We start from the raw sequence: 22,604 nt of genomic DNA, 5'->3' as shown, positions 1-22,604 counted from the left end.
AAGATGAGAAGCCTTTGTGTCTCTTTCAGTTGTTGGTGTTCCTCAGAAAATAATTAACATAAGATGATATATAAGGAGCTGGTATGTTGGTGCTGAGCAAACATTCAATTTGGCACTTTTTGAGCAGATAGGTTGACCTACTTCATTGATTAGGTCGACCTAACAGAAGCAGATTTAGTTGAGTTGAAATTGTTCCCAGTTAGGTTGACCTGTTGAAGGTTTAGGTCGACCTAAAGTCAGTTGTTGCCAGTTAGGTCGACCTGTTGAAGGTTTAGGTCGACCTAAAGTCAGTTGAAATGCGTTATTGGGACTTTTCTTCAGTTTAGGTCGACCTAGGAGTGTGGGTAGGTCGACCTAACAGTGACATGTGTAAATTCCTTCAGTTTAGGTCGACCTAGGAATGTGAGTGGGTCGACCTAACAGTGGCATGTTTGTATCTTCTTTGTTTGCCTTAATTTGAGTCGACCAAATGATGCACTGGGTCGGCCTAGTTGATGCAAAACTATATGTTGAGTAATTTGAGCTTTATAGGTTGACCTTGACATAGGGTAGGTCGACCTACATTGTCTTAGATAGCCAAAACTTGATTTTCCTTGAGTTATCCACTTGTGCTTTTGTGTTTGCTCACTTATGATGTTTGCCATGAATCGAAAACTTGAGTATAGGCTTGTACTTACATAGAAAACTATCAAAAAGTATAAAAGTATATGAAAATACATCTATTCACAAAGTATACATATTTATACACAAAACGGGGTATTATTCAAACGTTATTAACAAAAAGTATCGATAAGTGCCACTATTTACAAACACAAAATAACTACATTTTGGCACTTAACAACTCTCCCCAACTTGCATTTGTTTGTCCTCAAACAAGGCCAAACACTCAAATCGCAAAAGTAAAAATCCAAAGAATCAAGAATCAACAAGATTTGGAAAAACGAAACAATTGTACGGTTCAAACAAAAACGCACAAACAAAGTAAATACTTACCACAATCCTACAACGACAACATGAAAACGAAACGAATCCTAAGTACAAAAATCATATAAAACATTCTAAAACAAAACAAGCTCAATCACGAATCACGCCTAGCAAAAACTCACACTACTAGAAAATTCGCTTTTAGTGACCGAATTAGAGACCGAAAATGCTTAAAAATCGGTCACTAAAACGTTTAGTGACCAATTTAGTGACCATTATTTTTCGGTTGAAAAAGTGCTAGTCGCTAAGCATTTGCGACGAATTTAGTGACCGAAATTTAGAGACCGAATTCAGTGACCGATTTTAGTGTTATTTTTCATAAAATAAAATCAAAAATTGTGATACCTAGGAATCGAACTTGTGACCTCTACATATTTTAAGAAGAACTTACCACTACACCACTTTACTTCTACTGTTATATTTTATATTTAAACATATATACATATAGTTTTTTACAAATATATTATATGTTAAAACAATAAAAAATATGAAAATTTTATTAAAAATTAAAAATTGAAAGAGAATTAAAATCTTTAAAAAATGGAAAGGAAATAATAATATAATAAAGAGGATTAAAAATAAAAAACAAAACAAAAAATATTAGTGACCGAAATTTCGGTCTCTAATTTATATATATAAATTAAATTGCATAAAAAAATATTTTTTGTGACCGATTTAGTGACCTCTTAAAATTTGCTCATGAATATCAAATTTTGGTGGCTAATTCGGTCACTACAGTGAATGAAATTTCGGTCACTAAATTTTGGTCTCTAAATCGGTGGCTAATGTATTTTAGTGACCGATTTAGTGACCTATTAAAATTGGCTCATGAATATCATATTTCGGTGGCTCATTCGGTCACTACAGTGACCAAAATTTTTTGGTCACTAAATCGGTCACTAAAAGCGAATTTTCTGGTAGTGTCATCGGTAGATGAAAAACACCGAAAGGTGAGAACTTTGAACACTCATCCAACAATCTTGCAAACAATAGACAAAATTATGTGTTCATCCAAAAATAGTATTGAAAATTCAACGACACGAATCACAAGGGCTTTAAAGGTTGTAATGTGGCTCGGTTAACAAACAAATGATAAGTCCTAAAGCTAATGGAAACAAAAACTTGCCTAAACCTAAGGGAGTAACTACTTCCACAAAGTTTCAAACAATATAATTCCAATCCAACTTTCTTCTTCATCTCAAGTTTCACACCAAACAAAAAACTTATTAGCACACTCTTATTCATACTCTTTTTGTTATTTTCTTTTTCAAACTTTTTCTCTTTTTTTTTTCTTTCTTTTTCTTTTCTTTCTTTTTCACATTTTTTCTTTTCTTTTCATAACCTCATAATCAATCAACCAAAAAGTAAGTAAACATTATCTCCCCAACTTGAATTCAACTATACTATCAAAGTGTAAATACTCCCTACTTTCTAAGGCAAGGTAAAAATTCAAACCAAAAATCATGGTTGACGGTTCAAGAAAACAAAGAATCAACATCCATACAAAAATGAGAACCAAACACTCATAGACAAGCATTTAGCAAAAACAACATGGACATTGACAAAAATGGTTAAAGGAGGTATTAATGATCACACACTCACAAGGTGAATTGATATTTGGCTATGGTAGTTGTGCTCGAAATCAAACAAGTGCCTTGATCACTTTCGTGCATTCACAAAAACAACACGAACGAAAGATTAAACATAATAATATCCAGTTAAAACAAGAATTGTCGGTCTCTCGCATATATATACAATGGAAAGCCACCTCACATTTATGGTAAAAAGGGGAAACTAATTATGATTCAAGTCATGAGAAAGTTATGCAAAAAGAATGAGTAATATGAAATTTGTACAAATGAAAAGTATCATAAACATGTTATGCTATAGAAAGCGATAAACGAGTACCTTGCTACGTACAAATTTGAACAATCATTACCGCACAACCGGCATGTTGAATCAATAAAAATCAGAGAATTACCATATGAGACTCCAAGTAATCGGGCCAAAATTTGAGTCTAAACAACAACAAAAGAATTAAAATTATAACTATAAAATACAATACTATACAGCCCTGGTGTAAGCGGGAAAAAAACGAGTCGAGTGAACCATTAAAAAGAGTTCACTGGACAAAAGCAACAAGGCGCGCGACGCGCCCATAAGACCGCGCGACGCGCCCTATGTTCTGCCAAGCCAAGCTCTTTAGCTCCCAGGCCGCGCGACGCGCGCTACACCAGAAAAACAGAACCAACTCAGAAAAACAGAACCAACTCAGAAAAACAGAATTTCAGTGCGCCACCACTTAACACCTACACTACTCATTTACAGAAAACTAAAGTAGAAAAATAAAACCATTGAGATGCCTCCCAACAAGCGCTCGTTTAACGTCGTTAGCTCGACGCCTTTATTGTTTCGCGAATGGTAAGTAACTTCCCCGCGGTACGCCAATGCTTTCGCCTCAAACACAACCTAAAGAAAGCGACCTGCCCAAACACTTAACAAACGAATCAAAAGCAAAAGTATACACAAGTATGTGTAAAAACACAAATATACATAAAACGCAATATTTATAAAATCCTTAATTGGCTAAACAAATTGAAAAGTGAAGATTTAGAATTTACGAACTATCCGAGTTCAATTTGTTTAGCCAACTTCACCTTGCTAAATAGAAAAAGTGAAGAGGAACAAAATCAAACACACAAACATGTATAAGTATGAAAATATAAACATGTATCAATATACAAAAATATACAAGTATGAGAATATGCACAAAATATACGATATTCACAAAACTAAAAAAAAAGAAACTATCGCAATGCGAATTCAATAGAAACACCAATCCCCGGCAACGACGCCATTTTGTTGAAGCAGTAAAGGGGCAAGCAACAAAAGTTTTGGAAGTATTTATCCGAGAAATTATCGTGTCCACAGATATTAGTGCTACTGAATTGCCATTCGACGGATTCTTAGCTCTTGAGTTTGGGTTCAATGGGTGTTAAGTAAGAACAGGAAAAATATAACATATGAACATAAAATAAATACATTCTTGATAGAGAATAGCTTATCTAGTTTGAATCTAAACTACTCCTCACAAACTTAGATTTATCACTCCGCCGTACTCAATCTACAATACTCGTCAGAATCACCACATATCCCTCACATCAATGTCCATGTCTGCAACACCGACAAAGTTCAACTATATTGCTCTTTCGACAATGTCTCAACCGATCGAACAACACAGAGACATTAAACTCAGATATTAAGTGGATGTTAACCCCAACCCTATGTCTAGAATCAAAAGCTAACAGGTGCTCCCCTAATCAAGATTTATGATGTCTATTTCTACAACAACACAAATCCAAAACATTTAAGCAAAAAGATCAAGGAAACACCGATTAAGATTTGTAAAGTAAACTTTATACAACTAGTAGAAAGAGTAACAAACATCCATGGGTTTAGAGTAATTTACATACAAACTCACCAAAAGAGAAATACAAAGAGAAGAGAAGAAGAGGAACCAAACATTTCTTGGTTTGTCAACACCAATCGATGAGAAATTCGACCTCCGATCATCCGATGACAAGCTCCAATGGTGTTTCCAAGCTAAATCTACCCAAAAATGACCTAAGATGAGTTGGGGTTCAAAAATACCCAAAACATAACCTAAAAAACCTGATTTTCGCCTATTTATGAAATTTTCAGATCTGTCCGGCGCGCAGGAGCGCGTATCGCGCCCAACTCGCTGACTTGAAAAAACAGCTTTTAGTAAAAATGACGTAACTTGAGAACCGTAACTCCGATTTGCGCCCGGTTCGAAGCGTTGGAAAGCTTATTCAATTTCCTATCTAACAATGAATAAATGTCAGTCAGATTGATGATTTTTATCATCCTTATTTTGAGCCTTAACCTCCGAATGAATTGATTCTGTCGCTCAAAATCGCGCGGTTGAAGCCGTGTCTACGACACTTTATTGCTCATGCTCCAAATACGCAAGAATACCTACAAAAAGAGTAGAAAACTATCAAAAAGTATAAAAGTATATGAAAATACATCTATTCACAAAGTATACATATTTATACACAAAACGGGGTATTATTCAAACGTTATTAACAAAAAGTATCGATAAGTGCCACTATTTACAAACACAAAATAACTACATTTTGTCACTTAACAGATCTCGCTTAGCAGACACACGATTATGCAGAAAAATAACAGAGAACTCAGTTCTACAAAAAAGGGGTTTTACCACTCACACTCACTCCCACACAGCAATTTACAACACATACAATCAGTACTTAGCATCTATCATTAACAATCTACATTAAAACATGTTTAAAACACAAATTTCATGAAATCTAACATGAACCCTAACATTCCCGAGTCCTGAAATTGAAGGAAATAGTTTATACACAAATCACAACATCAATCACTCATGTAAACCTCTAACAATTTCTTCTAATGCTCAGCAAATCATTAATCAATTTCAAACATTCCTCATGATCGCAATTCTCTCACAAAAATGGATTTTAAAGCATATAATCAAATCCCCACCATAATCTATCATCATACAATCCCTTATCATGAAAGAATCCCACCTTTACCTTGGTTTGGATTCAAGACAACTCTAATCTTCTATTGGGGTTTGCCCTAGCGTTCTCTCCTCTTCTCTTCTCTTCTTTCTCTTCTCAATGTCACTTCTAACTCTATTTCCCAATTCTCTCTTGTTTTGATAATTCTTACTAACTTTCTTATTATTACTAATGAGATTTAATTAACACCTCCCACTTGCTAATGCTAACTCTAAGTTAGGCCCAATATTAATAATCTGACTAAATCATTACTACTAATTCCAAATAAAATAACATAAAACCGACTAATCACATAATTATCAAATAATTCATAAAACACACAATAAAATAAATAATTAAAATAAAAACGGTCGTTACACACGGCATCACTATTCTAAAAACAATGATCATTTTTGTTGAGTTTTTAATTCTTGCCACTCTATGAAAATACTTGTGTTTCTATCTCCATCAATGTGCCATTTGATTCTTGATTTCTCCAACCAAAACAATTCTTCAATTTTTAGAGCATTATTCAAATCTATTTTGAGCATTCTTCTTCAAGTTCATCAATATATTAGTGTGACCAGAGTTGTGTATTTTCTCTTGAATTACTTGCAGTTTGATCTCAACATGTTGAACCATAGTTTGCACATTTCAAAACTTGTCTTTGTTCCATGTCCTGAGCATGTCTTTCAACCTTTTCATCTTTTGACTGAGAATGAACATATGGCAGCCACTGATCTTAGTTCCAGCAAATTTTAATTACCTTTACCTTGAATTGGGACTTGAAACTTGGATTATAGAATGAGAAATCTTGTAAGAGAAGGAAGTGGTCTGACTTATTTTTAGTTAGAGTAGAACATGATATGGATGAGTATTGGTAAATCCAAAGCTAATTAAAAATGGCTCGATCTAATCACTTTTGAGTATAAGTTGTACCTCTTCTGCCATTAGCCAAAGAGAAGAAAGCTCCTTTAGTAGGCAGGTGAATTAAGTTATTGGAATCTGTCCAGTTTTGAAAGTCTTTAATGGGACTTATAGAAGGGCTAAAATATCCTCTATATTTATGAGCACATATGATTGTGTTAAAGTCACAAAAAAAACACCAAGGCATAGGAAATTGAATTTACAAACTATGTAGCTTAGCCCAAAGATCCCTCCTCTTGATGTAGCATGTGGATGCATACACTGCAGCAATGACATAATTGTCTAAACCATCAGATATAGACAAAGATACAAACTGATCATGCAAAGATAAAATAGTAGGATTAAGATGAGTAGAGAAGAAACACCAAATATTTAGCAGCTGATTGTATCTAGAATTAAGAGCAAACAACTTTAGATCTAATCTAGGCAAGAAGCTGACAGGAAAAGAGCTAAAATCCATCCAAGGCTCGGAAATGAACACAAAATTAGGTTTATTAGCTAAAATTAACTTTTTAAAGCCAATCTTGATTGGGAGTTAGACTATTCCTCTTATATTCCAAAATATACACTTCATTGAGTGTGTTGTGAATAGCTATCCTTATATCTGGTGGCGTAAACTATCCTGTCACCTTGAGACTGAGACATTTGCTTCTTTTTCTTTCTTCTAACTATCTGAAATCCTTGTTCCTCAACAATTGCCTTTCCCAAATCCATTTTTTGTGAAACTACAATTCTGGTTTGTGTCCCTTTGAATTTGGCTTGTGATCTCTCTATTTTTGTAATCCTCTTTTTCAACCAGATTTGCCCAGGATTCTTGTAGAACTGCTTATCTTTTTGCACTCTAGCTGGTATAGCAATCTCATGAACGGAATTAGCCTCATTTTGATCGTTCCACTGAGTTGCATCTACAAATTTAGAAGCTAACATAACTTGGATCATTAGAGTCCTTGTTGAAAGTTTCAAGTGGTTGCTTAGAATGTGTATCCATACACATTGAATAAATTACATGAAAATCCATGAAAATCATTTTTGATTCAAAACCTATCTAAACATCATTGAATAAATTATTAAAATACATGAAAATCCATCTTAAATCATAAGCATACGGTTCCCAAGTCAAATCATTAAAATCACAAAATTCCAACATTCCATACAGGTCGCGCCGCGTCCATACTTCGCTGCTTGAAAACAAGTCAGAAATATTTGCTCGCGGCGCATTCTTTGCGATTTTGAGAAAAATCCCATTTTGACAGCACTTCGGGAAAACGATTCTAACACACAAAATCCACCAAACCGCCAACAAAAACACATACATAAGGGTTCTTAAACATGTTTCTATCATGGGTCATCATCATTCATAAGAACAAAAACATGGTTTAATTATAAAATTTCATGAAATCAACACAAACCCTAACAATTGGAATTATGAGGAAATGAAGAGATTGAACAACCTAGCATACTACTATCCATAGCATACATATCAACCCACAATAATAAGGATTCTCCCCCTTATCTTAGGTTCAAAATCCCTCTTCTTCTAGTTCCCTTCAATTTCTCCCTTCTTTCTCTTCTTTCTTCTCTTCTCTTTCTCTCTAGCCTCTTTTCTTTCTTTTCCTTCTAACTTAGGTTTCTCACATAACCCCTCTTACTATCTTTATTCTTGTTGGGCTTAACCAACCTAATTCCACATTGAAAATTTTACTTTGTACCCCTACACCTTCCTCTGTACCCCTACAATTTTTTTAAAATGCCAATGTTACCCTCTAAAGATATTAACTATTTTACCATTTTACTTTTATCATTCAATCAAAAAGTCAAAAAAATCTGGAAACTCTTTCTTTGACCCCTACGAGCATCATTTTTGGAACACTTTGTGCAAGCATTCCGGTATGAAAATTTACAAACCGAAACTCTTTCTCCAAGTTTTCCGGTTCTTAAAAAAATCATCCGAAAGTCTTTTTACAACTGTTGCGGGAATATGAAAACCAAACCGGAACACTTTATCAAAGTGTTCGAATATGCTTTTATCCAAACCGGAAGACTTGACCAATGTTATCAAGTTTACGTTTTCGGAACTCTTTAATTATGTCTTCCTTTTTTTCCATTTTTTGAATATTTTATGCTTTGTTTCAGGTATGGGAATTCCACTCCAGAATTGTCAAAAAACGAGATAACTGTAGATACCACCGATGCTTTCGTACTTCACAAAGATTTGTCACACGGGAAGAGGTTATCCGATGGGTTAAAGAGACGGGAATCAACAATAAAGTGACCGTTATCATCAATCGTTCGGACATTGAAACAAGCAAAAGAGGAAGAAGCAACAAAGTGATATTTGGGTGCGATAAAGGGGGGAAATATAAGGATAAAAGTGAGACTCAAAGTGCTATTAAGAAACGTGAATGTCCATTCAAAATTAGGTCGACACCGGCAAAAGATGGGGTCTGGATGGAAGATTGATGTAAAATGTGGAGTTTATAATCATGGTTTACCAGATAGATTGGAAGGTCATTCTTTTGTTTGTAGGTTGACAACAGATGAGAAGCATCATGTTGCTAATTTGACAAAGAGACACGTTCCTCCTAGACACGTATTGATTTCCTTGCAAGAGGGAGATCCTAAAAATGTCACTCGGATCACCCAAATATACAAGCATAGGAGTGTGATAGAAGTAGAGATAAGAGGTCCAAGAAGTGAGATACAACATTTTCTTAAGCTTATAGAGGGGGCGAACTATGTTTATTGGAGTAGGAAAAGGGATGATTTGAAAGTTGTGAGAGATATTTTTTGGGCTCATCCAGATTCAATAAAGCTGCTGAATCTTTTTCCAAGTGTCTTGATTATGGACGCCACATATAAGACCAACAAATATAGACAACCTCTTTTTGAAATAGTTGGAATGACATCGACTGAGTTGACATTTGCAGTTGCATTTGCTTATATGGAGTGTGAGCAGACAAAGAGTTATTGTTTGGTCTTGGATAAGCTGAAGCAATTGTTTGTGAAGAAAGATGTGGGTCCACAAGTGATTTTGACGGATAGAGATCTTGCTTTGATGAAATCAGTTGAAGTAGTGTTTCCTACGATGCATAACTTGCTATGTCGTTTTCACATTAACCAAAATGTTGGGATGAAATGCAAGGAATATGTGATGAAAGACATGTAAGAGACGATTGACACATTACGGAAAGATGTTGTATGGGCTAGTAATGAGGTTGAGTATGGTGTACGGTTGAAATATCTTGAGCAAGCATGCTTTCCTTGTAGTGACTTCCTCGATTACGTGAAAAAAACTTGGTTGATCCCACATAGACAAAGATTTGTAGGCGCATGGATTGATCGTGTGCTTCATTTTGGTAACACAACGACTAATCGGTATGTCATAATTCTTAGTCTTTTTAGTATGTAATAATTTTTAATGTGTTATTTTTTTAAAACTTATTTTGTTTATTTTTAGGGTTGAGTCTGCACATTGGAAGCTAAAGCAGATGATAGGGAACAGTCTTGGTGACATCGTCAAATTTTGGGAAGCTATGAATTCTAACCTGAAAATACAAATAGGTAACATTCAAGCTTCGTTTCAAAAAAGTTTTTATGAGGTATAGCACGCACACATTAGTCTTTTTTATGGTAATTTGCGTGGTTCGGTATCGAGATACGCTTTGAGACGCATTGCTGATGAGTTATTGAGACTTGATTATGTGTTCAATAGTAGGGAAAAATGTGTTTGTAATATGAGAACAAGTTATGGGTTACCTTGTGCTTGTGAGATGGGAAAATTGATTGTTGTTGGAATCCCATTACCAATAGAAAGTGTTCATCTTCAATGGAGGATACTATCTATGAAGGTGAGTTGCCTTTAGATGAGGAAGCTGGTTTAGAGGTGGATATGAGTAATGCAATTGATGAATTGTGGAGAAGGTTTAAATCATAGATGTTGTTGGAAATAGAGCATTAAAAAGTAGGGTTTGTGAAATTGCATATCCCACAACAACTTCATTGTGTTCACCACCTGAGAAAATAAAAACTAAAGGAGGAGTGAAGAGGAAAGGGAAGAAACCAGTTTGGTATGATGTTTATAGGGATCCTTCAGGTTTTGAGTATGCTGACCAGGCGTCTCATTCTTCACAAATACAATCACAAGCATCACAAACTTCCAGGAAGCAATCACAGTCAAAGAAGCACTCACAACCAAAGAACCAGGATTTCACTCTTCAATTTCCTTGTCATATTAGGCCATATATTACCGAGATTGTTAATGTTGAATCAGATGGTAATTATGGAATTAGAGCCATTGCATCGTTTCATGGGTATAGTGAGGATGGTTGGTCAATGGTTCGTCGTGACTTGGACATGGAAATAAGAGAAAAGAAGGACTTATATGAGAGATTGTTCGGCTCAAGATTATCCGAAGTGAGAAACGGATTGATGATAGATAATGTTGGTTTTCAACCACCAGAGAAATGGTTGTCACTACCAGACATGGGTTATTTGATAGTGAATCTGTAACACCCCATACATACATTGCCTAGGATATACGTATATGGCATTAAAATGGTAATCGAAGAATCATAACATAAGCAGCGCAATAGATAATGTATAAGTACAAGTCCAAAAGCCCAAACTGTCATGGCCAAATACATAGGTTTCCAACAAGTACTAGTACATATCCATGATACAAAAGATGATAGATACAAAATATCATGCACTACAAAAGAGCATATCGCCAAGAAACACCATCTCGAAGCTAAGCCATCATACCCTTCCCACGATCCTGCCTCGAAACACCTGTAAAAAGAATAATTGGAATGGGGTGAGATTACTAAATCTCAGCGAGTCTCCGTATCCTACGGGTTCGCTCGGTTCTACAAGGAGCATGCAATCAACGGATTCATCGAGAATCCGGGTTGTCCTTACGGCTAGGAACAAGTACAAGCAAGGGTACACTGTCATTGGAAGTCCCATAACTATCCAATGAGGAAATAATAACAAACACCAAGCCAAGTCATCCAATATACAACCCGTACCCATGTACGGGGAATCCAAGAGTGAGTTACATGCCTGCTACATAGACTACGCATCCACACCCTCGGAGAGTTACACCCATGTCTATTGTCAAGAGACTTGTGCATGCACATCGCAAGTGAATCGGATAAGTCCAATGTGGTTTATCCGTGACGAGTTACAGCGGTGACTTACCTACATGGCTTCACGGCCCCGTCATTCACTATACGCCAATGTGGTCGCCACAATGTACAAAACGCCATCAAGACTACATGAGCCCACCGGGCGAAAGCCTAGTGATTATCTATGTGACATCACTAGAGGTGAGTTAACCGAGAAGTGCATCCTATGTGGTACCACTACCTCACCATACCAAGCACGCCGATGCTATTAACCGCTGGTGGAACGCCTTTGAAGACCCACACAAGCACATCACAATGGTAGCTCAGGTGCGTAAGTCATACTCAGATCACAAAGCAAGGTATCCAAAATCACAAAGCATGGCACGCACTAAAGATCACAAAGCATTAGTCGTGGTCTTAAGCGATTTACCATCTATTAGCTAGGCCTATTCTGATTCAAGTGTATATATAAACACAATCAGGCCACATAGGCAAGGCATCTCCGAACGTTCAACCGGAACGAACGGGAAAAGCAATGATCACATCAAAACATAATTCACACATTGTATTACTCAAGCATACATGTATATAAGTAGGATCGTGATCATATCTTAGTCTCATACATTAAAATACATGCCAACATGTCATACGAGTCATAAGAGGCTTTCGGTTCTCAATACGAAGCGAAAATGCACTCATAGGGGAGAATTATCAATTCTGCATCAGACTAGTTCGCTACAGCGAACTTCTGTTCGCTACAACGAACTCAAACAGAAGCAAACTTTCTCAAATCCAGGTTAGTTCGCTACAACGAACTCCCAGCAAAGCCCCGATTCGCTTCACCGAATGAAAGTTCGCTACAGCGAATAAATCAACTCAACTCCCAGGTTTATTCGCTACACAGTTCGCTACAGCGCACCATTCGCTATAGCGAAAGAAAGTTCGCTGCAGCGAACTCTGCAAAATCAGCAAAATGCAGAAACGCATTTGGGGTCCCCAAACCCCAAAATTTCACATGCAATCATTCTTGATGGAGTAATAAGGCATGGCAATAGTACATACACGAATTACTACTAAATAAAGTCTTAAACATGCATGAATAAGGATAATATAACACATACTCTCAATCCCTTAATCCCTCACATTGGCATAAACCCCAAAAGTTCCCCAAAGTCTCTATCTATGAGACTCACCTTGAAATCAGAGTAGAAGAAGCTGCTAACAGGTTGCTTGATGATGGATCAGGGTTGTGATGATGATCTCTTGAACATGCAAGGTGGAAGATGAAGATGATGATGGGTCTCTTCCTCTCTCCTTCCTCTTGTTTCACGCTCTTTCTCTTCCTCTCTATAAAATCTAGTTTGTTTCCAAAAGTGGAGGATTATCATGCCTTCCAAACAATTCCTAAGTCCTAATTTAAGTGGGCAAAGCCTATAATACCCCTCACACACATATTTAGTTTACTTCTCAATACTTCTAAATACATGGTAGGTATAACATAACTCTAAAAATCCTCCACTAATTCCTTCTTAGGAAATATTAATACCGGTATTACATTCTCCCCCCTTAAATTAGAATTCGTCCTCGAATTCGGAAACTTACCAAAATAGGTGAGGATATAACTCCCGCATCTCTGATTCGAGCTCCCAAGTAGCTTCGTCAGATCGCGACTCCTCCCATAGCACCTTGACAAGAGGTATTTCCTTGCTTCTCAAAGACTTACTAGCATACTCCAGAATACGACACGGTTTCGGTTGGAATGAAAGATCTGGCTCTACTTCAATCGTATCTAGTAGGATAAGATGAAACGAATCTGGCACAAACTTTCGCAACTGAGACACATGGAATACGTCATGCATCCTGGATAGTGAAGGAGGCAACGCTAACTGGTATGCGACTTCACCTATCTGTCTCATGATCTAGTAAGGTCCCACGTATCTCGGGCTAAGCTTGCGCGTCTTAAAAGGTCCCTTCAACCTCAACCTTGGAGTCACCTTCAAGAACACATGATCTCCTACATCAAACTCCAACGGTCTCCTTCGTTTGTCCGCATAACTCTTTTGTCGATCTTGAGCTTGTTTCATCTTATCTCGGATCATCTTAACCTTCTCCGTGGTTTCTTGAATTATCTTCGGTCCAAGAATTCCCTTCTCACCAACTTCGAACCAACACAACGGTGATCAACACTTCCTCCCATACAAGGCTTCATATGGGGTCATACCGATACTCGCATGATAACCGTTGTTATATGCGAATTCTATCAAAGGTAAGTTATCTTTCCAACTTCCACCAATTTCCAAGATACATGCCCTTAGCATATCCTCAATGTTCTGAATAGTCCTTTCTGTTTGTCCATCTGTCTGAGGGTGGTTAGAAGTGCTCAAATTCAGATCTGTACCCATCTCTTGATGAAAAGCTTTCCAAAACCGGGATGTGAACTTCGGGTCTATATCCGACACAATGCTTGAAGGTACACCATGCAATCTTACAATTTCTGCCACAAAAAGCCTCGCAAGAAGAGTAACCTTATGAGTTGTCTTAACCGGCAAGAAATGCGCGGACTTGGTCAAACGATCCTCTATCACCCATATCGAGTCATAGCCACCTAAGGCTCGTGGCAGTCCCACAATGAAGTCCATCGATATGCTGTCCCACTTCCAAACAGGAATATCTAAGGGTTGTAACATACCACCGGGCCTTTGGTGTTCAATCTTCACTTGTTGACATATCGCACACTGCTCTACATAGTTAGCCACATCTCTTTTCATACCGGGCCACCAAAAATTCCCTTTCAAGTCTTGATACATCTTGGTCGACCCGGGATGGATGGTGAATTTGCTCTTGTGAGCCTCGTCCAAAATTAACCTCCTTAACTCCACGTCATTTGGCACACATATCCTTCATCCAAAAAGAATGAGTCCATCGGATGTACGAATGAAATCTGGGAGGTTTGATTTAGCCTGCAGTTCTACATGATTACACTGTGCTTGACGGATCCTTTCCCGCAACTCATTCTCAATACACAAGTTACTAATCAACACACCCGTTGGTGCCCACTCAAATTGTAAATCCAAATTTCTGAACTTCTCCATAAGGCCAAACTCCAATATCATCAGTTCTGCAACTTTTAACTCCTTTCTACTCAAGGCATCCGCTACCTTATTAGCTTTATCGGGATGATACTTCAAATCAAAGTCAAAGTCCTTCAAGTACTCCATCCATCTCCTCTGACGCATGTTAATTTCCTTCTGATCAAAGAGATACTTCAAACTCTTGTGATCACTAAACATCTCAAAGTGAACTCCATACAAATAATGTCGCCACACCTTGAGTGCAAACACAATTGCAGCGAGTTCAAGGTCATGAGTAGGATAATTCTCTTCATGAGACCTCAACTGTCTAGATGCATAAGCTACAACCTGTCCATCTTGCATCAACACTCCACCTAAACCTTTCTTAGAAGCATCGCAAAACACTTCATAAGATCGGTTTGGATCTGGGATCACCAACACTGGGGCAGTAGTCAGTTTCTCCTTGAGTTTCTGAAAACTCTTCTCACATTCAAAATTCCATTCGAATGAAACTTCCTTCCTTGTAAGTTTGGTCAAAGGTAATGCCAACTTGGAAAAGCCCATAATGAACCTCCGATAGTTACCTGCCAAGCCTAGGAAACTACGGACTTCAGTTGCATTCTTGGGTCGTTCCCAATTTATCACTGCTTCTACCTTTGAAGGGTCTACAGCTACGCCGCCGCCACATATGACATGTCCAAGAAACTTGACTTCGGACATCCAGAACTCACATTTGCTAAACTTCGCAAATAACTGTTTTCTCTAAGAACCGACAACACAATCCTCAAGTGCTCCATGTGCTCTTCAATAGTCCGAGAGTAGATCAAGATGTCATCTATGAAGATTACCACGAACTGATCCAAATATGGTTGAAACACCCGGTTCATGTAATCCATAAAGACAGCAGGAGCATTGGTCACCCCGAACGGCATAACCAAAAACTCGTAATGACCGTATCTCGTCCTAAAAGCAGTCTTCGATACGTCCGAACTCTTAACCCGAATTTGATGATATCCCGACCTGAGGTCAATCTTCGAGAACACACAGGCACCTTTCAATTGATCTAGGAGGTCATCAATTCGCGATAGAGGATACTTGTTCTTTATGGTTACCTTGTTCAGCTGACGATAATCAATGCACAAACGCATACTACCGTCCTTCTTCTTTACCAACAAAACTGGGGCTCCCCATGGAGAAACACTAGGACGAATGAAGTGTTTCGCCAACAACTCTTCTAGCTGATTCTTCAACTCTCTTAGCTCTGTATGAGACATTCGATAAGGGGCAATCGAAACTGGAGCGGTACCCGGAACAAGATCAATAGAGAATTCAACTTCCCTTTCGGGTGGAAGAGAGGTAACATCCTCAGGAAATACATGGGAAAATTCACACACAACCGGAATCTCCAATACATTCTTCTTGTCTTTAGAGTCCGACGTAAGAACCAAGAGGAAAGACTTCTCTTGAACAAAAAGGTAATTGATCATGTTAACCGTACCTTCTAGAAGATGTTTAATGGCATCGGTTGGTGTAGTCTCCTCAGCAGGAATGAAGATAGCCTTCTCTTTACAATCGATGTACACCGAGTTAGCCGACAACCAGTCCATACCCAGTACTACATCAATCTTCTTAAGCGGTAGAAAAATGAGGTCAATCAAGAATCTACGACCATTGAAGGTAATAGAACACTCCTTGCAAATTTCTCGAGCTTCTACTACATCATCAGTAGCCGAAGAAATAACCATAGGATTTGGAAGGCAACTTGTCTCAAAACCAAGCCTCTGCACACAATGATAAGAGATAAAAGAATGTGTCGCTCCACAATCTACTAATACAAACAAGGGTTGATTATTGACATAACACGTACCAGCAACAAGATTGGTGTTTCCTTGAGCCTTCCTAGCATCCAAGGTGTAAACACGACCTTTAGTCTTTTCTGGAACATCCGGGGCTGCACAATCTTTCATAAAGTGACCCGTCATCCCGCATTTGTAACACTTCTTTGAACCTGTTGAGCAATTACCATAATGCTTCCTATTGCACTTGCCACATTGAGGGGGCTGAGTAGAGCGATCCCCATAAACTGGTTTCTTCATTGTCGGAGAATTACGGGGTCTCAAATGCTGCCCCGACCTTCCTTGATCCCTACGAACCGGCTTATTCTGCTCTCTTTCCTCCTGAACCCTCTTCAATGTGTTCTCAGCAACATAGCATTGCCTCAAACACTCAGCATAAGTAGTAAAATCCCTTTGAGACACACTGTGTACAATATCAGCATTCAGCCCCATGAGGAACTGATCAATCTTCCATAGTTCGTCTGGTGCATAGGCAGCTTGTCTGGAATAGGCAGCCATGTCCTCAAACTTCTCAGCATATTCAGACACCGACATGTTGCCTTGTTTGAAGGACTAAAACTCACGCTCCTTCAAAGCTCGCACACTGTTGGGGTAGTACTTCTCCAAGAAAGCTGTCTTGAAATGTTGTCAATCCTTTGGAATTCCTTGATTAGTGAAATACGTGGATTCCGTATTCCACCATCTACTTGCCGGTCCTTTCATCTTTTGAGCCGCAAAGATTACCTTTTCTTCTTCAGTACACTGGATAGCCTAAAATATCATCTCCATGCCATACAACCAATCATGAGAAATAACTGGATCCAAGCCACCCAAGAACTCTGGCGGATCCATCCGAAAGAAGGCACGAAATCAGGCCCTGCTGCAGCCTGAGGAGTAGGAGCAGGAGCAGTTGGTTGTTGCCCTTGCATGCCTTGCATCATCTGCATCATCATCTGATTCTGCTGTTGCATCTGTTGCATTATCTGCACCCAAGGCACATTCGCATTCTCAGTTTCAGGCCCAGTCTCCACATTCCTCGTCCTGGGCCTTCCGGGACCTCTGCGTTGTTCAGCCATCTTCCTGTTTGTCCTACACATGGAATCAAGTTGATCATGCTTAATGCCATAAGTAAGACATAAGGAATCATGCCGACACTACACATATGAGGCAGAATTATGCTGACTTATAATGTTTCGTGGCAAAGCCGAGAATCGACCTGCTCTGATACCAATTGTAACACCCCATACATACATTGCCTAGGATATACGTATATGGAATTAAAATGGTAATCGAAGAATCATAACATAAGCAGCGGAATAGATAATGTATAAGTACAAGTCCAAAAGCCCAAACTGTCATGGCCAAATACATAGGTTTCCAACAAGTACTAGTACATATCCATGATACAAAAGATGATAGATACAAAATACTCCCTCCGTCCCAAAATAAGTGTCGCATTTGATAAAATTATTTGTCCCAAAATAAGTGTCGCTTTAAGTTTCCAATGCAATTTCAATTTTTATCTTCCAATTATGCCCTCTAATTAATACTCTTAATTTATTATTCTCTCACTTTACATTTATGATCATTCAAATACACCAATAATAAACAGGGATAGTTTTGTAAAAGCACTATTCTCTCTCTCTTTCATTTATTACATTTTCTTAATTTGTGTGAAATAACCAACTATGACATATATTATGGGACGGAGGGAGTATCATGCACTACAAAAGAGCATATCGCCAAGAAACACCATCTCGAAGCTAAGCCATCTTACCCTTCCCACGATCCTGCCCCGAACCACCTGTAAAAAGAATAATTGGAATGGGGTGAGATTACTAAATCTTAGCGAGTCTCCCTATCCTACGGGTTCGCTCGGTTCTACAAGGAGCATGCAATCAACGGATTCACCGAGAATCCGGGTTGTCCTCACGGCTAGGAACAAGTACAAGCAAGGGTACACCATCATTGGAAGTTCCATAACTATCCAATGAGGCAATAATAACAAACACCAAGCCAAGTCATCCAATATACAACCGTACCCATGTAAGGGGAATCCAAGAGTGAGTTACATGCCTGCTACATAGACTACGCATCCACACCCTCGGAGAGTTACACCCATGTCTATTGTCAAGAGACTTGTACATGCACATCGCAAGTGAATCGGATAAGTCCTATGTGGTTTATCCGTGACGAGTTACAGCGGTGACTTACCTACATGGCTTCACGGCCCCGTCATTCACTATACGCCAATATGGTCGCCACAATGTACAAAACGCCATCAAGACTACATGAGCCCACCGGGCGAAAGCCTAGTGATTATCTATGTGACATCACTAGAGGTGAGTTAACCGAGAAGTGCATCCTATGTGGTACCACTACCTCACCATACCAAGCACGTCGATGCTATTAACCGCTGGTGGAACGCCTTTGAAGACCCACACAAGCACATCGCAATGGTAGCTCAGGTGCGTAAGACATACCCAAATCATAAAGCAAGGTATCCAAGATCACAAAGCATGGCACGCACTAAAGATCACAAAGCATTAGTCGTGGTCTTAAGCGATTTACCATCTATTAGCAAGGCCTACTCTGATTCAAGTTTATATATAAACACAATCAGGCCACACAGGCAAGGCATCTCCGAACGTTCAACCGGAACGAACGAGAAAAGCAATGATCACATCAAAACATAATTCACACATTGTATTACTCAAGCATACATGTATATAAGTAGGATGGTGATCATTTCGTAGTCTCATACATTAAAATACATGCCAACATGTCATACGAGTCATCAGAGGCTTTCGGTTCTCAATACGAAGCGAAACTGCATTCATAGGGGAGAATTATCAATTTTGCATCAGACTAGTTCGCTACAGCGAACTTCTGTTCGCTACAACGAACTCAAACAGAAGCAAACTTTCTCAAGTCCAGGTTAGTTCGCTACAGCGAACTCCCAGCGACGCCCCGATTCGCTACAGCGAATGAAAGTTTGCTACAGCGAATAAATCAACTCAACTCCCAGGTTTATTCGCTACACAGTTCGCTACAGCGAACTATTCGCTACAGCGAAATAAAGTTCGCTGCAGCGAACTCTGCAAAATCGGCAAAATGCAGAAACGCATTTGGGGTCCCCAAACCCCAAAATTTCACATGCAGTCAGTCTTGATGAAGTAATAAGGCATGGCAATAGTACATACACAAATTACCACTAAATAAAGTCTTAAACATGCATGAATAAGGATAATAGAACACATACTCTCAATCCCTTAATCCCTCACATTGGCATAAACCCCAAAAGTTCCCCAAAGTCTCTATCTATGAGACTCACCTTGAAATCAGAGTAGAAGAAGTTGCTAACAGGTTGCTTGATGATGGATCTGGGTTGTGATGATGATCTCTTGAACATGCAAGGTGGAAGATGAAGATGATGATGGGTCTCTTCCTCCCTCCTTCCTCTTGTTTCACGCTCTTTCTCTTCCTCTCTACAAAATCTGGTTTGTTTCCAAAAGTGGAGGATTATCATGCCTTCCAAACAATTCCTAAGTCCTAATTTAAGTGGGCAAAGACTATAATACCCCTCACACACATATTTAGTTTAATTCTCAATACTTCTAAATACATGGTAGGTATAACATAACTCTAAAAGTCCTCCACTAATTACTCAATTAGTAGACTCTTAGGAAATATTAATACCAGGTATTACAGAATCGGTATAACGTCACTCTTGTGCATTTAGGTAACCCGTGCTTGAGAATCATTGGATTCGGGTAACCTTTATATATATATATATATATATATATATATATATATATATATATATATATTTTATGTTATGTGACATAATTGAAATTACTATGTAATCAGGTTAATATGAAAGAAGGCTTCCCTCTGCCACCCGTCACGTTAGATTGGAAGGAGTTTCGTTATCAAGCGAAGACATCTTGGATGAAAGGATTTGCAGGACATCTTCAAAATTGGCTACATCTTTATCCTATGTTACCATCAAGTGTTAATTTAGAGTAGGTGACGTTTATTACATGTAATATTTTAACTAAGAACATCTTGGAAGAAGTTTTTATTTTTACTTTTTTTCGAGTAGATAGAACTTAGAACATTAAAACATAGAACATAAAAATTAACAGTAAAACATAGATTATAAAACATTAACATTAAAACATAGAACACTGAACATTCAAACTTAAACTCTTACAGACAATTCTGGATGCACCAGCATCTTCAGGACATCGTCAGCAGACCTTGTTAGGTTCACCTCAAACTCGATCGGCCCCTTAGTTATCTTACACCGGTGTGATTTCAACATGTCTTTCATATCAGCATCGCACTTCAACTCCACAACATTATAACTTACCCTCCCATCAACGTCCATGCTCCAGTTTTCAAGGTACGAGATTTTACTCACCAGTCTGTTATCAGTTTCAGGCAATTTTTCATTCAACCAACTTGTAAATGCCTCAAGATTCCCGCATCCGTCAGGTATGGGAAACTTCATGGGAGCCTTAGTTTTAGTAAGGTAAACAACTGTGTCAACCATAAAATTATAAAGATACATTTTGAAAATATGATATTTTTTCTCAACATCATTAACCCCTATTTATAGGCCATCATATCCACGCAATCCACTGTCAGTGCAATCTTATCCACGAAAATGTATTTGTGCAATCTTATCCATCCAAATAAAACCAAAACCAAAACACAAAATAAAACAAAAAACAAACCATAATCCATAATATCTCAAAGGGTAACAAATAAAACAAAAATAATCCATAAGATACAAAAATAATCAATGGTCACGAGCAATGCATAAAACCTTGAACAAATCAGCATACGCTATATCATCCTCCTCTGCCTCCGCCTGTCGGAGATAACGATGAACCAATGTGGAAGCACGAGACCAATCCGGATCGGCGGGTCTTGCATCAAAGACAGGAACTGGAACCTCTCTACGCGCACGAGGTGGGGGCGGCACCCAAGGATGCGACACACGGTAATACCACTGTAAATATCCATCAAGCGTCTCATAGGTGTATCTGACTGTTGCGGTGTCTCTAACCTCATCGGCCACGCTCCGGTCATAGCCAATCCACTCCATAACAATGTCATCATCGCTCATCGTATCAGCAGGAGGTGGAGGAGGAATATACTGATGAAGACCAAACTGACGAAGACATCTGTCAGGTAAGTATGGCACATGTACGTCACCCCAGACAAGAAAACCTCTGTACAGAGATAGCTCGTCAAAAGGAAGGTGACGTCTGTGATCCTCGAATGGGCGCTATATGACGTCTGTAGGTGTCAACTGATCCAAAACTGGTCTCAACTGATCCACCTTCATAGCTCCTTGCCTGTAGGACCATCTCATCGCCCGAGGAAGCCCATGATTTTCAGATGGACGCCAGTTCTCTCCTTTCCTTCCAAGTGTAGGAAAATACTCATGAATCCAACACTGTTATCACATGAAAATATAACATATAAATTAATATACATATATTTAAGAATATAAATAAAAATATACGAATTAACATACAATTAATTAAAGGATAAAAATTAAAATAACATAAACATCTATAGAAGAGTAGAATATCCATCTAACTGCTTGCAACTAAACATAGATGCATCTCCAAGATGTCGATAAAGAGTGACCAGTGCAGCAGATGCCCAACTGTAAGCACCAAGTCTCCCTAGATCTCTAAACAGCAGCAAATATCGGGCCTCGACAAGAGTGAAAGTCTTGTCGGCAAAAATCGTAGAACCCACCAACATCATAAGATATGCCCTGGTCGCAAAAATCTAGCTACTGGCAGCAGGATACTCCACGAATCTATCATATAACCACTGCAGTGAATAATAAGCTCCCCGAAAATCACGCACATGTCGAGCCATCTGACCCCTCCCCACTCCCAAATACTGGATGCCGAGCTCAACTGCCATCTCCTCGGTGACATGCTCCTCAAGAAACCAGAACAAATCTCCAATGGGCAAGTGCAGCAGACTGGCAATATCATTCAAAGTAATCGTCATCTTACCAAATGGCATGTGAAATTACGATGTCTCTATATGCCACCTCTC

The 22,604-nt window shown here is 38.5% G+C and overlaps 2 protein-coding genes across 2 annotated transcripts; both read right to left on the bottom strand.

The window, feature by feature from the left end:
• Positions 1–11,370: 11,370 nt before the first annotated feature.
• On the bottom strand, positions 11,371–13,521 carry LOC131659496 (uncharacterized). The gene is made up of 2 exons (XM_058928680.1): positions 13,208–13,521; positions 11,371–11,446 (listed from the first exon to the last, which is right to left on the bottom strand). Exons 1-2 carry the CDS (start codon positions 13,519–13,521, stop codon positions 11,371–11,373), a joined length of 390 nt encoding a protein of 129 aa, XP_058784663.1.
• Positions 13,522–21,318: 7,797 nt separating this feature from the next.
• Positions 21,319–22,298, bottom strand: LOC131659495 (uncharacterized). Its single transcript, XM_058928679.1, has 3 exons — positions 22,179–22,298; positions 21,836–21,981; positions 21,319–21,706 (listed from the first exon to the last, which is right to left on the bottom strand). The coding sequence occupies exons 1-3, from the start codon at positions 22,296–22,298 to the stop codon at positions 21,319–21,321; spliced, it is 654 nt and encodes a 217-aa protein (XP_058784662.1).
• Positions 22,299–22,604: the final 306 nt, after the last annotated feature.

This window comes from Vicia villosa, linkage group LG3 (assembly GCF_029867415.1).
Source record: "Vicia villosa cultivar HV-30 ecotype Madison, WI linkage group LG3, Vvil1.0, whole genome shotgun sequence".
NCBI classification, from domain to species: domain Eukaryota; kingdom Viridiplantae; phylum Streptophyta; class Magnoliopsida; order Fabales; family Fabaceae; genus Vicia; species Vicia villosa.
Note: the sequence above shows the minus strand (reverse complement) of the source record. Positions and strands in the feature narration are given on the sequence as shown.